General features: G+C 48.1%; 1 protein-coding gene across 1 annotated transcript in view; it reads left to right on the forward strand.

Annotated features, from left to right (window-relative positions):
* SCTR (secretin receptor) overlaps positions 1-16058 on the forward strand; it is a 61098-nt gene that overhangs the window by 31114 nt on the left and 13926 nt on the right. Inside the window, exons 6-8 of the mRNA XM_067742381.1 lie at positions 5840-5937; positions 7164-7296; positions 9290-9443. Of these exons, the coding sequence (XP_067598482.1) occupies positions 5840-5937; positions 7164-7296; positions 9290-9443 (385 nt within the window). The remainder of the gene's footprint in view (positions 1-5839; positions 5938-7163; positions 7297-9289; positions 9444-16058) is intronic.

A 16058-nucleotide genomic window follows, 5' to 3' on the forward strand; every position in this document is an offset into this window, starting at 1 on the left:
TCTGAACCTGCCTGTGACCTTGGGGGTTGGGGAGGATGTAACTTGTCTGTGCCTCAGTTTCTTCATCAGGGAAATGGGGTTAGTAATGGTCCTGACCTCACAGGCTCGTGAACCTGTGGAAGTGCAGGCAAGGGTGCCTGGCCGCAGTGCCAGCTCCCAAACGTCCCTTCTCAGAGGAGCTTCGGGCTCCAGAGGCAGGAGAGCCCGGCGGCGGGCAGGCCTGGTTTGAGACAGGGTGCTGGTGCGGTGGCTCCCTGAAGGGGCCGTCTGGTTCAGAGCCCTTCCCAAAGGAGATTGAGTGGGGCCTGACGTGGAGGATGGAGTTTCTTCTCTGCCGGGTCTTATCATCCAGTCAGGGAAGACACATGAAGTCTTCAGATCCGATGGGAGTAATTTAATAAGGATACCTGTGGTCTTGGAGGGCCAGTGGATGGGCTCTGACCTCTGTAGATTACCCCTTCTGTCACTGACCTATATGAAGACAGGAGGCTTACGTGTATCACGTTTGTAAAATCCATAAGATTAAGAGGGATCATTTGTATAATGGGTGGCAGGACGGAGGTTCGAAAGTGACAGAAATTTCCAACTGGCTTCGTAAGCTAATGTGGCTCACGTAGCTAGGGATGTGGAGAACGGGCATCAGGACCCTTTCATGAGCAGTACCCCAGAGCCACCCAGGACCAGGTTCTTTCTGTCTCTCCTCCTGCTAGCCTGGTGGTTTATCCCAAGGCTGGCTCTCTTCCTGTTGTCAGATGACTGCCATTGGTGACTATAGCTGCAGACTCCCCAGGCCTGCCTGTCCAGAAGGAGGGACAGCCTTACTTTTCTTGCTAACAGCAAGAAAGTTTCTCAGCCAGGCCACCAGCAAGCCTGTCCTGACATCTCACTGGCCCCACATGACTTGAGCCTGTCCACCTCCAGACCATCCCTGGCAGAGGGCCGGGACACGTGCTTGGCTTGGACCAGCAGTTCTCAAACTTTTTGGCCTCGGGATCCTTTTACACCCTTGGGAGTTATTGAGGGCCCTAAAGGGCTTTTGGTTTTGTGAGTTATGTATATGAAAGCCACATATAAGAACTGTTGGTTTAGACTAATCAGCTGGGTGGGAACGGAGCCCAGGGCCTTAACCATGTTATTCACGGCCGGGTTGAAACTGTAAAATGCCAGAAGAAGGAGCAGAGATTTAACAAAGATAAATGCGGGCTTCCCTGGTGGCGCAGTGGTTAAGAGCCCGCCTGCCGATGCAGGGGACACGGGTTCGCGCCCTGGGCCGGGAAGATCCCACATGCCGCGGAGCGACGAAGCCCGTGCGCCACAGCTACCGAGCCTGCGCTCTAGAGGCCGCGAGCCACAACTATGGAGCCCGCGTGCCACAACCACTGAAACCTGTGCACCTAGAGCCCGTGCTCCACAACAAGAGAAGCCACCGCAGTGAGAAGTCCACACACCGCAACCAAGGGTAGCCCCCGCTCACCACAACCAGAGAAAGCCAGCATGCAGCAACGAAGACCCAACACGGCCAAAAATAAATAAATTAATTAAAACAAAGATAAATGCAAAGTTCTGGACTTAACTCAGAAAATTAGTTGTCTAAAATAGTAAAAAGATGACCTACCGTGGCTTCAGCTCACATAAAAAAAAAAAATCCCTAAGACTGGTGGAAGGGTTTCCAGACCATGTGATTCACTGGTCCTTAAATGTCAGTCCACAGACAAGCACAGACTTTGTCTTTTTTTTTTTTCTTTTTGGCTGTGTTGGGTCTTTGTTGCTGCACGTGGGCTTTCTCTAGTTGCAGCGAGTGGGGGCTACTCTTTGTTGCGGTGAGCGGTCTTCTCATTGCGGTGGCTTCTCTTATTGCAGAGCACGGGCTCTAGGCGCTCTGGCTTCAGTAGTTGTGGCTCGCGGGCTCTAGAGAGCAGGCTCAGTAGTTGTGGTGCACGGGCTTAGCTGCTCCACGGCACGTGGGATCTTCCCGGACCAGGGCTCGAACCCGTGTCCCCTGCATCGGCAGGCGGGTTCTTAACCACTGCACCACCAGGGAAATCCAGGGCTTGTGGGATCTTAGATCCCTGACCAGGGATTGAACCCAGGCCCTTGGCAGTGAAAGTGTGGAGTCCTAACCACTGGAATACCAGAGAATTCCCACAAACTTTTTCTTTTATTCTGAGAATTGGATCTTCCTTTCTTAGTGTTGAAATGTCTTTTTCTCTTTTAATCAAATGATGGTGAAAGTATATATTTGTTGGTTGTCTTTTTGCAACTTCCTGACTTGGCACACACCAGTTGCCAACAGTGGACTCAGATCAGCAGAAAGACCAGGCAAAGCTGCCACTTGGGTAAAAAAAATGGAGTTTGCTTACCCAGAGCAGAGGTTAGAAAACTAGGACCCTTGGGCCAAATCCAGCCCACCATCTGCTTTTGCAAATAAAGATTTATTGACACACAGCCACACCCATTTGCACCGAAAGGGCAGAGTTGAATAGTTGCAAAAGAGACCAAATAGTACCCAAAGCCTAAAATGTTTTCTGTCTGTCCCTTTATGGAAAACGTCTGCTGTCCCCTGATGTAGAGGATAGAGAAGGAGGGGGCCTAGTCGAGACACACAGCAGAGAGATGGGCAGCTTGATCCAGGACAGGCAGCAGCCCTCTGGGGGGCAGGGGGTGCACAGCTGCAGAGGTTGAGGCCTGGGGCACTGTGGTCACATCTGGCTTCCTGGGAACAGGGCTCTTTTGGGGTCAGATCTTACAGACAAAGGCAGAGCAGGCCAGGGCATCCTGAGGGTACCCCGGTAGACAATAACCCAGCCACAGGACAGCACGGGATGCTCAGCCAGGACCCTGCACGCCTGTCACCCCAGGCCTCCTCACGCTGCCATAGGCTAACCCGATGTGCTCCTGACCCGGGGCTGCAGATCCAGGCGTCCCCGGGGTGAGGCCGACGCCCTCAGCTGTGGGGCACATCCCACACGTGATGACATCCTAGGCTGACACATTGGTCCTCCGATTTTTTGACATTTCACTGCTCTTTGACGTCCCTACATCTAGGAGCCATTCATCCAATGCAACTTACTGCCATTGTGGCTCCCCGCTTGTTGCTGAGAGGTGGCTTCTGGCTTCTGGAATTGCAGTCGCCTCAGTGCAGAAGCACAGGGTCACATGGCAGCCAGCCCGTCAAAGGTTCCCTCTGCTGCCAGGAAACTTTCGGTCGGTCTGAGTCCCGTCGACTTTGTGCTTACTCCCCTACCCCTGGGGCTCACAATTACGTCTCAGGCGTTTTGGTACTCAGCTTCCCTAAGCTTGTTTGTTTCCTTTAGGGTGCAGTGTAGCCAGTTCAGATGACAGTCACCTTCCTCCGGAAATGCTCCACTTTACTAATGCTCCTCTTAAAATAACATACCCAGAACTGGACCAAACACTCCAGACATTCCAACGTGGCCTGCTTCACAGCACTCCATTAATGTAACTGAGAAGAGACCTAATAGTCCTAGCAGCTACCTCGTACCCATACCTCACACCGGCAGTGTCAGACTGCTGACTCAGACTGAATGGTGGTTGTGGGGGTAGAGGGTGGAGATGGGGAAGAATCAACATGTGCTGAGTGTCTTCCAAGTGCCAGGCCCTGTCTAGATACACTACCTGATACCCTGTTTGTTCTTCCAAAATGCCTGCACGGTAGATATTATCCGCATTTTGCAGATGAGGAATCTGAGGCTCAGAGAAGTTAAGTAATTTGCCCAGGGTCACACAGCTGTTGAGTAGTAGCAGTCCTGGGTTTGGAACCCTTGTCTCTTGGCTCTGAAGCCTGTGCATGTTCCCTCTGCATACACTTCTTTAATGCCATGGAGCTTGGGCCACTCAAACCTCAAAGTCATTTTCATATGAACAGCTGTCAGATTTCCCCAATAGTATTCTTGTGCCTGTGGTTCTTTGTTTTTTATTACCCTTTTCTTCTGGTTATAAGATAGTACTTACCCACTGAAGAAAAATGAAAAGTACAGAAAAAAATACAAATGAAAATAACGACTCTATCCACAAGTTTATACTCCAAAGTTAACCACTAATAATGTCTAACACACCTCCTCACAGTCTTGTTTCTGTGTGTGTATGAGACTGAACCACATGAGATGGCCAATATGCAGTCTTTTTCGATGTACAGAAAAGGACAGTTTCATACAATTCAACCTGACACTTTTTTTTACATAAAGCAGAAATCACACTGTACATGTAAAGTTTGTATTCTGCCTTTTCAGTTAACATTGCATTATGTCCTGACATCTTTTAAAACCCTTGGTAAGCACACTTTTTTAATGTAGTCTAACCTTTGGATTTAAAAGAATTTAGCTAGCTATTCTTCTGTTGTTGGACATTTGCATGTTTTTCATCAAAAATGGTCCTGTGATAAACATCTTTATATATGAATATGCTTTTATATTTCTGATAATTCTTAGAATTAATTCCTAGAGGTAGAGGGGCGGCCAGAAGGAATGTATGTTTCAGAGGTTCTCGACGCATGCTACTTTCCAGAGAGACTGAAGCAATTTTCACTCCCACTATACCTTCACCTACATAGAACATTAGTACTTTTAAATATTTGTTCATTTGGTTGGTAAAAAAAATGGTATGGCATTATTGCTTTACTTTTTATTTCCTTGATTCTTTTTAATGTAAAATAGCTAGCTAGTGGGAAGCAGCGGCACAGCACAGGGAGATCAGCTCGGTGCTTTGTGACCACCTAGAGGGCTGGCATAGGGAGGGTGGGAGGGAGGGAGACGCAACGGGGAAGAGATATGGGAACATATGTATATGTGTAACTGATTCACTTTGTTATAAAGCAGAAACTAACACACCATGGTAGAGCAATTATACTCCAATAAAGATGCTAGAAAGAAAAAAGACTGTTGTACAATTTGGTTTTCTTTTTGAACCTTAAAAATACAGGTCTTCACATTTATTTCTATATGTCACATTATTCCATTCCATTGAGATCTTCTTGACTCAAAGATGAGCCAATAGTGTGAGGGGGCTGCTGAACAAGTAAATGACTGCTTGGCTGCATTTGTAAGAGTGCAGTGTATAGATCAGGGGAAGTGACGGTCCCACTCTATTTCTTCCTGGTCAGAGAACGCATCTGGAGCTTTTCAGCTATCTGGTTCTGGGTGTCTTGTTTAAGAAGGACATTCACAAACTGGAGGATATTAGTGGAGAAAAATGGTGAAGGGTTATGGAGAGAGATTAAAGACACAGGGAATATTTAATGCCCAGACGATAAGTGGGGGACAGATGGGCAGAAGAATTGTATTCAGAAAGGACAGGCCTCTCTGTAGAATCTTTGTGACTTTTCTATGAGTCTAAAGCTATTCTACCGTGAAAAATTTATTTTTAAAGTAATTATGGGCTCTAGGTACAAGACAAATTCAACTTATTTTCAGTGACTCCAGAAGAAGAAAAGGGACCAATAGGTACAATTTAAAGGTAATAGGTTTTAGATTCACTTGAGAAAAAATTATCTAATACTTTGCACTGTTGCATACCCAGTGACTTCTTCAAAAAGCAGTGAGTGCCTCATCCGTGGAGGTATTCAAGCAAAGGCTTGAATTCAGGGTGATGGTCGGGGCCCTGTGTACGGGATAGAATTTTGAACTGGTATCAGAGGATCCCCAAGGTCTTTTCCCAAGCCAAGATGTCGTGAGTCTATGAATGCGTGTCCTTGGGGTATGAACAGAATAGCGGTCAGAGTTGAAGGGGCTTCAGCAGCCTGGAGCGGGTGCACTCGGTGGCAGAAAAGGGCAGGTTCAGCCGGGTGGGGGGGTGGGGCTGACACGGCCCTCTCTCTCTGCAGTACGAGTACCTCCTGAAGCTGAAGGTCATGTACACCGTGGGCTACAGCTCCTCCCTGGTGATGCTCCTGGTGGCCCTTGGCATCCTCTGTGCCTTTCGGTAAGAACCTGCTGCCAGCTCTCCATCTTCCCAGCCTTCCCCAGCACAGACTTCGGGTCTCTTTTAATTGTTCTGACCAGAGAGAGGAAGGTCTGGGTGGGCCACTTTGTCCCCTCTTGATCTAAAGCTTACCTGTGGCAAAACTTGGAAGTTTCTGTGACCTCGTTCATTCCTTTATTCATTTGACATCTACTGAACATAACTAGAACTTACTGCACCAGTTGCTTTACATGTATCATTTCTGATTTTCACACAATGCTGTGAGACAGGTATCATCCCCATTTTACAGGTATATTAGCCAGACTCTTGGTTGCAAGAAACAGAAATCCGCCTTAAAGCACCTTAAGAAAAACAAAGGTGACCTGATGCACACAACTGACAAGTTCAGGGGCACCTGGCTTTAGGTGTGCCTGGATCTAGGTGCTCCGAGGTATCAGCAGAACTGGGTCTGTCTCCTGCCATTTCTTCACCTTGCATTGGCCTCAGGCAGGCTTTACGCGGGGCTGGCACAGACAACCACCAGCAGCTGCAGACGGACATTCTACCCGCTCAGCGCCACCAGGGCCAAGGACCCCCTTCTTCATTAGTTGCAATGAAAGTCCTGGGGGAATTCTCATTGGCTGGCTTGGGTCACATGCCCAGCCCTGAGCCAATCACTGCAGCCAGGTATGGAGCTCTGATTGGTCAGGTCTGTCATGAGGGTGGGGCTAGCGTCATCCCCAACCAGAGATGGGATGCGTTCCCCGAAAGAAAGCCTTGTTCCTGAAGCGGAAGGAGGGGAACAGTTAAGAGACTTCTGCCCCTACAGCAAGGGGGAAACCTAGGCTCTGGCTGGTGAAGGACTTGCTCTAGATCGTGTAGCTGAAAAGTGGCAGAGCCCGGGTCTGATTTCTCCCCACAGCCTGTGTTCTTTCTGTGCCACTTGCCCCCTTCCCCAGCCCCTTCTGACAATTCTGGGAGCTGGAGGTGGTCGGAGCAGAATAGGATCTCGCCCTTACAACCCCAGCTTTTTTTTTTTTTTTTTTTTTTTAATTGCAGCATGAGACAGAGTAGGCTGGGCACCTGGGGGCCTGGGCTCATTCAGGTTCTGCAAACAGGGAGATTTAGAGAGTTGTCACGTCCAGGGCCTGGGTTTCCGTGGTGCGTGGGGGTGGGGGGAGGGTGGGCGGCTGAGCCCTGGGCCTCTCCGGCTCTGGCCCCTACGGCCCTGCATCCTCTCCCTCCAGGAAGCTCCACTGCACCCGCAACTACATCCACATGCATCTCTTTGTGTCCTTCATCCTGCGTGCCCTGTCCAACTTCATCAAGGATGCCGTGCTCTTCTCCTCCGACGACGTCGCCCGTTGTGATGCCCACAGGGTAACACGCCTGCGTGGCCCACGGCGTGGCCAGGCCTGCCTGCTCCCCCGCTGCCCCGGCTGTCCCTGCTGAGGCTGCACTTAATGCCTAGAGTAACGGGGCCAGTGCTGGGGAGGTTCAGGGAGTCTCATGTCCCCAGATGCACAGTCTGGGACCCACATGAAAGCAGTTTGTCGAGAAGCCCATGGGGCTGCTGTTCAACTCCCAGTGTCCTGGAGTGGATTAGCCATTCTGGGAATTAGACACATAGCAATCCCCTCCCTTCCCTGCTCCTGCCAAGTCCCAAATGTAGACAGATAGCTAAAGCTAGAGGGTTGGGATTGTAGAAAGAAAAAGGTGAGCATATGCTTGTGTGTCTGCACACCCAGATGTGCAGTAGAACAATCGTTTTGTTAAATCTAACCCTCGTCCTCCTTCTGAAAGCTCAGATGAGTCTTATTTCATTGCAATGTCACTGGGAACCAGTTGAGGATCCCTTTCGCTGTATGTAACAGAAAACTGTACATCGGTGCCTTAAGCAGATGGGGGTTGTTCCCCACAGAAGCAGTCCACAGGTGGGTGACCCAGAGGTGGCACTGGCTCCATGCCATCATGGACACAGTCCTTTCCCCTTTCTGCTCTGCCATTCTTGATCCCATGTCCCATGCTTTACACTGCATGTTAACAACATGGCTGCTGCAACCCCAGGCCTCACATCCATGTTCCAGGCAAAAAGCAGGAAAGTCAAGGTTGAACTTTTTTTCTCTTTGGGAGGCTTTGCCTCTTCCCAAGACTATGTCTGCATCTCACGGGCTAGAACTGTGTCATGTGACAACATCTAACTGCAAAGGAAGCTGGGAGATTGAGTATTTTACTATCATAGTCTCCACAGCAGAAGCCAGCAAAGGAGAAGGGGATTGGAAATCGAGATTGGTTTAGTCAGCCTGCCCGTCACTTCCCACCACTCACATCTGTAATTGCTCCCAGATCTGTCAGGTTTGCATTGCTTATAGTTTTCCATGTGCATGTGTGTATGTGTGTGTTTTCTGACTCAAGACTGAGAGGTCCCTCAAGGAGGGCCCCTGTGTCTCAGGGAATTTCCTGGGAGTCAGAAGACAGATTCAGGCCCCACCCCATCACTGACCAGTGGAGAAGTCCAGCAGTGCCCAGCAGGGAACCTTTCCAGGTTCTACTAAGCCGCAGACTAACGAGCCAGCCACAGGCCACGCCTGGAGTCGGAGTGTCTGGGAGGCCACAGGCGGCCCTGGGCGCTCCTCCCCTGTGGACGTGGATGTGACCTGCGCTCTGTGCAGCAGCCCTCGGGCCATCCCAGGAGCTGTCCTCTCTTCAGGGAACAGCGCGGGGAAAGGAAATGAGGCCCTCACAGTGCGGGAGTGGGAGCCATGCTGGTATAGAAGCCTCGGCCCGACAATCCCACAGGCATAGCTTCCAGGGATCCCTGCAAGGGACAGGCCTGCCACAAGAGTCACAGCATTAGGCAAGGCCAACCCTGGCACCCCCCTCGGGTATTCAGAGGCCTGCAGTCCAGACGCAGTGCACCAGGCAGGGTCGTGTACTCTCATCAGTGTTAGCTCGTCCCTTCTTCATCTATTTCCAGGAAAACTAAGCCTGGAAAGGATTTTATTAACCTTTTGCTCAGAAATCCCTTTCCCTCTCTAGGCCTCAGTTCCCTCATCTGAAAAATGCCCTCATTCGCTGCTGGGAATTGGGCGATATCTGACCGTTTGACGCCTGGCAGCCGGTTCCAGAATTTGAATGCCGTTCCTGCTGCTGCAACAGCCCTTTGGCCATCTTGACCAAGCCTGCTGGCCTGTGGATTTCCACTCTAGAGAGCTCTATGAGCCTGGTCTTCTTATACTGGAAGGCCAGAGGGGGTGGCCGTGAGCCCCAGAGGCTCGCTGCTTGGCCTGGCTGCTGACCCCTGGCGCACCCCACCTCTCCTGGAGGGAAGCCCAGGGCCGCCAGCCTGGGGCTCAGCTGCCTCTCTTCGCAGGTGGGCTGTAAGCTGGTCATGGTCTTCTTCCAGTACTGCATCATGGCCAACTACTCCTGGCTGCTGGTGGAAGGCCTCTACCTTCACACGCTCCTCGTCATCTCCTTCTTCTCAGAAAGGAAATGGCTCCAGGGATTTATTGCCCTCGGATGGGGTATGTTTCTCCAGGGGTACGGTGGCTGCATGCTATGTGGGAAAGGGCACTGAGGCAGAAGGAGAAGGGTGTGGGTTCCAGTTTCAGCTCTATACTTAGTTAAGTTCGTGAACTTGTGTGATCTTAGACAAGTTGCTTGATGGTTAACTCTCTGGCCTCAGTTTGTCTGTCAAATGGGAAAAAATAGCTAAAATTTGGATGCCCCAATTTCTGGCATCCAAAGCCTTTTACAGTTTGATACCCCCAACACTGTTGCCTCGTCTTCCCCAGACGTTGCATCCATACGTCCTCATTCCTGCTTCCTTTTGTATCAGTTAGGGTGCTTTTGACTGTAGGTATCAGAAAACCTGGCTTAGATAGGCTTGAAACATCAAAGAAATTAATTGGTTCATGCAACTGACAACTCCAGGGATCACCAGCTTCAGGTGAGGCTGAATCCAGCAGCTCAACGTTTCTTTTTGTTTTTCTGCTTTGCCTTCTGTAACATCAGTGTTATCATTAGGTGCTCCCAATGTAACTGCCAGCAGCTCTGGGCTTCTTCCTGGCTTCATTGTTACACCTGATGAAAGAGAGGGGCTGTGTCCAAGCACTCCTGGCAAATACTCTGAAATTCACTCTGATTGGACCAGCTGAAGTGTTATACACATCCTTGAACCAATCACAGGGGCCTGAGAGAATGGAATACACTGATTGGCTTAAGCTACTCAAACCACATAGCTTCCCAAAGGAAATTCAGGATTCAGTTTCCAGGAAGGAGGGGAAATGGTAGTAAGACAGCTAACTGCAGGCCCCATTGCTTCTCTTCCCCCTTTCCTTTCTGGTCAATGAAGATGATAATAATTCTGATTTCTTGAGCACCTACCGTATGCCAGGCTTTGAGCTCAACACTTTGCATGCATTATTTAATCATCACAACAACCTCCAGAGGCCTCTTAGAGGAACCTTGGCTCAGAGACATGACATAACATGCTCAGCTCACACTGTAGACAAGGGTAGAACCAGAATTCAAACCAAGGCCTGTCTATTTGCAAAGCCCCTTAACTCTTATTCTGCCATAAACAAACATCCATCTATCCATCCTTCCATCCATCCGTCCATCCGTCCATCCATCCATCCATCCATCTATCCATCCATCCATCCCTCCATCAATCCATCCACCTATCTGTCCCTCCATCCCTCCATCCATCCACCTATCCATCCATCCATCCATCCTTCTATCCCTTCCTGCCTCCCTCCCTCCCTCCATCCATCAGCTGTTCATTTGATAAACATACGTAAGTTCCCCACTGGCTTCTAGACAGTCAGGTTTCTGTGAGTGACTCACAGGCTTACAGGGGTAGTCATGTGTAGTAGCCATTAGCTTCATTTACTTTCCTCTTGGTGCCTTTAATTAAGAAGTGCCCCTGCCAGGAATGCCCCCCACTGTCTTTCCTGCTTGTCTAAACCCTTATGTGGAAGGGCTGTATCTCCTCATTAGGGAAGTTGCCTGAGCCAGCAGAGTTCACTGAGCCCTCCTGCTTCTGAACTCTGGCAGCCTGATTAGCACATGACCCTCAGTCAGCAGGAGATGTAGGGCTCTGCAGATCTGGATTTCCACATAGGCCAGTAGTTCCAGAGAGCCTGGGACAAGGGACTTGCCTTATGCTGCTAACTCTGCCCCAGATGCCCCCAGTGTCTAGCCACCTCACTGAGCCTTGACTCCCAGATCTGCCAGGATTTCCCTGTATGAACGTGGACAGTTTCATCTTCTATAATATCAGGATCATAATTTGCTGAACTTTCTTTGAGCACTTCTTTGTCCTCAGAAGGGCTTATGGAGATTACAAAAACAAAACCAAAGATGGTTCCATCTCTCCAGGGGTTTGTAGTCTAGCAAGGAGACAAAAGTGCATTGTGATAATATCTCCATCACGGGTTTTTAGGAGGTTTAAGTGAGATAATGAGAGCCTTCTTTTCTTACTCAAGTATATTTTTAAAATATTTGTTTATTTATCTGGCTGTGCTGGGTCTTAGTTGCAGCACGTGGGATCTTTAGTTGCAGCAAGTGGGATCTTTTAGTTGCAGCATGTGGGATTTAGTTCCCTGACCAGGGATGGAACCCGAGCCCCCCTGCATTGGGAGCACAGAGCCTTAGCCACTGGGCCACGAGGGCAGTCCCTCTTCCTCAAATATTTATTGAGCATCTAGTATATGCCAGGCCGTGGGGATAGAGCAGCACATTAAACAGCAGCGGTTCCTTCTCTCTGTGCCTCTCTGCCTGCACAACCCCCAGGGGACATGAAGGGACTCAGGAAGATCTAAAGCTGTCTGTCTCCGAGAGGCTCTTGTCTTGCAAAAGCGGCGGCCCCTGCCTCAGTTTGCATTCACCCCCCTCCCCAGAGATAGGTTGCTGAAATGAGTATGTGGCCACCATAAAACTCTGCAAAAAAAAAAAAAAAGAAATTTTAAGTAGGAAAAAAAATTACCATAGGCCCATAGAAAATGTTGAACATTTTCTAGGGTTTCCTTCCAGACTTTTTTTATACTTCCAGTTTTTCCCACGTGGTTGCAGTCATCCTGTATGTAGAATTTTGAATCTTGCCTCTTTCCATGAACACAGAAGCATGCTCTGTATTCTTTCAAATCTTCAGTAAACATTTTTAACCACTGTGTGGATGTATGCAGCCAAATACCTATTTTTTTGGATGTTTAGGTTGTTTCTCATTTTTCACTGTGATAAATAACACAGCGAGGAATACTTTTATGGGCAAAGCTTATTCCATGTGTAATAGAGAATCCTGGAATTGGGACCCCTGAGTCAGAAGGCACAAGCTTTTGAAGTTTTTATTACTTATCCAAAGCTTTTACTTTTTCAAGGTGGCTGGGGTGTCAGTCTGTGCCCAGGAAAGAGTGATACCTCTGCCTTTTATAGGAGCTGCATCAAACTCCCATTCACTGAGGGAACTCAGACTGGTGGTGCTCCAGCTGGAGCTGCGTTGGAACCATGCAGAGGGCACGTCAACCTGGTTGCCTGGGCCCCGCCCCACAGTCTCAGTCCAGTGGGCCAGCGGTGGAGCCTGAGACTCTGCATTTCTAACCAGGTCCCAGGTGATGCTGATACTGTTGTTGCAGGGACCACAGTGAGAACCACGACTTCAACCATTATCCGCTTTTCAGACTTTTCCACTGACTCACTGTTAAAGATGTAAGACAAATAATCATAAACAGGTGGCCCTCAGAATCCATGTTTGCCCAAAGTACCCAAACTGAGGCAGAGAATTTTTTTTTATCAAAGCCATACGTGTACTTGGTTTAAAGAATTAAATAGAACTACAAGTCTAAAATGAAAAAGCAAACAAAAGCAAGCAGTCTCCTGAAGAGGCTCCCACTTCTGCCACCCAGATGTAACATCCTCCAGCTCTTGAGCTGCTCCTTTTGATATCTGCTCTCCTGTTTCTAAACAATATTCTACTATGTTTTGATTTGTCCATCTGAGGCATTGTTTTTTTTTTTTTCTAACTGTCTATTCACATCCTTGGCCCACTTTTTAAGAAATATTTCTTTGTTTATTTGGCTGCGTCGTGTCTTACTTGTGGCACGCAGGATCTTCGCTGCAGCACGCGGAATCTTTTTGTTGTGGCGTGCAGGCTCTAGAGCGCACAGGCTTAGTTGGCCCTCCGCATGTGGGATCTTAGTTCCCAGACTTGGGATCCAACCCGCATCCCCTGCATTGGAAGGTGGATTCTTAACCACTGTACCGCCAGGGAAGTCCTGAGGCATTATTTGTTGACTCCTTGTGATTAAAGGGAAGGGTATAAAATTCTTCATCTGCCACCTCTATCCTCCCGTCAGAGTCTTTCACAGTTTGGGGCTAAATCACAGTATTCAATGTATACATCATCATGTCTATGTAAATATTGTTTACCACCGAGCCAACTGGTGTACATTGATTTTACTTCCAATATTTAAGTTTTTATATTTTATGGAGTCATTTCTTAATTTAATTTTTATTTTATTTTGGAGTATAGTTGATCTACAATGTTATGTTAGTTTCAGGTGTACAGCAGAGTGGATCAGTTATACATATACATATATCCACTCTTTTTCAGATTCTTTTCCCATATAGGTTATTACATAATATTGAGTAGAGTTCCCTGTGCTATACACAGTAGGTCCTTGTTGGTTATCTATTTTATGTATAGTAGTGTGTGTGTGTTAATCCCAGACTTATGGAGTCATTTTTTATTGACTCATTTTGTGTTGCTGTCACTAATTCTCCCACATCCTCAGCAGAACTGGAAAACCCTCCAGTGCTGGTTCCCCATCATCAAATGCAACAACATGAAGTCCACTAGTTCCTATCTGTCTGGTTTATTCCTGCTGTATTAGTGTCCTAGGGCTGCTGTAACAAGTTACCACTTGTCTTAAAACAACAGAAATTTATTGTCTCCCAGTTCTGGAGGCCAGAAGTTCAAAGTCTGGTCTTGGCAGGGCTGCTTCCTTCTGAGGGCTCTGAGGGACAATATGCTCTATGCCTCTCCCCTTGTTTCTGGTGGCTGCTGGCGGTCTTTGGCCTTCCTTGCCTTGTAGGAGCCTCACTCCAATCTCTCCCTCCATCTTTACATGGTCTTCTTCCCTCTATGTCTCCCCTGTGTGCGTATCTCACGGCCTTCTTAAAGTGATGCCAGTTATATTGGATTAAGGTCCTTATAAGTATGACTTCGTCTTAACTAATAGCACCTGCAAAGACCCTATTTCCAGAAAAGGTCACATCCTGAGGTTCTAGGGACATGAACCTTTGGGGGGGATGTTACTTAATGCGATACACCCACCCATGTTCTTTCTAGAAGAGCCTTCTGCCCTCCTGCTCTGTTTGGGCTGGTCATTCTCTAGAATTGCTCGACTCCCTTAACCTTCAGGCTGAGATTTCCTTCATTTTCCTCCACGAATTCTATTCCTTGACTTCTTGTCTGCCTCTCTTTGGGTAACTGTCAAGTCGTGTTGGAGCACATCCTCCAGTGTCTGTCTTAACAAAGAGTGCATGGAAGCTACATTTGTTTTTTTGGCTGCGTTGGGTCTTCGTTGCTGCGCGCGGGCTTTTCTCTAGTTGCGGCGAGCGGGAGCTACTCTTCGTTGTGGTGCACGGGCTTCTCATTTGCAGTGGCTTCTCTTGTTGTGGAGCATGGGCTCTAGGCGTGCAGGCTTCAGTAGTTGTGGCGCATGGGCTCAGTAGTTGTGGCGCATGGGCTTAGTTGCTCCGTGGCATGTGGGATCTTCCCAGACCAGGGCTTGAACCCATGTCTCCTGCATTGGCAGACAGATTCTCAACCACTGCACCACCAGAGAAGTCTGGAAGCTACATTTTTTTGCATTGCATATCTAAACATATCTTTGTTCAACTTTCACACCCAATTTGTAGTTTTGCTGGGCATAGAAATTAGGTTGACAGTTATTTTTCCCCAGAATTTTGAAGGCCTTCTGTTTTGGCATCTGGTGTTATGCGACATGCCATGTCATTCTGTTTCCCGAGCCTTTTTACTCACCTCTGTATAAGCTGTAGAATCTGTAGAATCTTCTCTCTGTCTCCTGTGTTTTGAAATATCATAGGGCTTGCCCCCATGCAAGTCTGTTTTTATCCTTTGGCTGGTATGTGGTGGTCCTTTCATCTGGAAACTCACAGCCTTCATTTCTTGGACAATGTTCTTACACTGCCCCTTTGATCATTTCCTTCCCTCTGGTTTTTAATCCTCTCTTTCTGAAACTTTTAATCAGATGGTGCACGTCCTGGAATTGGCTTCTAATTTTCTCTTTTCTTTCCTCTCACTTTTTATTCCACACTTTGTGTTCTGCTTTCTGGGCAGTTCCTGGTCTTTATCTTCCATCCCATCTATGAAATTTTAAAAATCTTGATCATCATATATTCAATTTCCAAGCCCTCTTCCTTATTCTCTGAATACTCCCTGTTTTCGGCATCCTGTTTGTGTCTTGGAGAAGTAATCGTCCCTCTAACCTTGCTGATGATATTCCTTAGAATCGTTTTGCCCAAGTTCCTCGTACAGCCTGTATGGTCTGTTTCCTCTGAGTTCCTTTTCTCTGGTTGTTTTGGTCCTTGCCTTTTATGTAATCAGCTTTCTTCAGATGCTGGTGACCTTGACTGTTCATATTTAAGAGTGAGTCACTTTCGGTGTTGACTGAAGGCCCTCTGTGTGTGTGTGGAGGGGAGCGGGGGGACATGTCTCTCGAGGGAGACTGGGCTGGAAGTGGCCGCCGTGTGGGTGGGTCCTCAGCATCGCTGCTAGAGGCCCTTTGTCTGGGGCTGTTTGGCTCCTCCAGGGAAGAATCCTGCCATCTCCTGCCTGGGGTGGGGCTTGGAGGGCTCGAGCAAGGGTGCAATCTCGGCTGTTAGAGGTCTGAGAACTGAGCAGCCTGGGGTGGGCTTTTACCAGTCAGCGGATGACGGGCACATCCATTAAAAATAGAATCTGAGCTATATTTTACATAACTTAAAATTTTCTAGTAGCCACAGTAAGCACAGTAAAAAGAAACTAATTAGTTTCATTATTAGTAAAATTAATTTCAGTAGTATATTTTGTTTAACCCAATATAACCAAAATATTAACATTTCAATGTATAATT

Source organism: Pseudorca crassidens, chromosome 6 (genome assembly GCF_039906515.1).
Source record: "Pseudorca crassidens isolate mPseCra1 chromosome 6, mPseCra1.hap1, whole genome shotgun sequence".
Taxonomy (NCBI): domain Eukaryota; kingdom Metazoa; phylum Chordata; class Mammalia; order Artiodactyla; family Delphinidae; genus Pseudorca; species Pseudorca crassidens.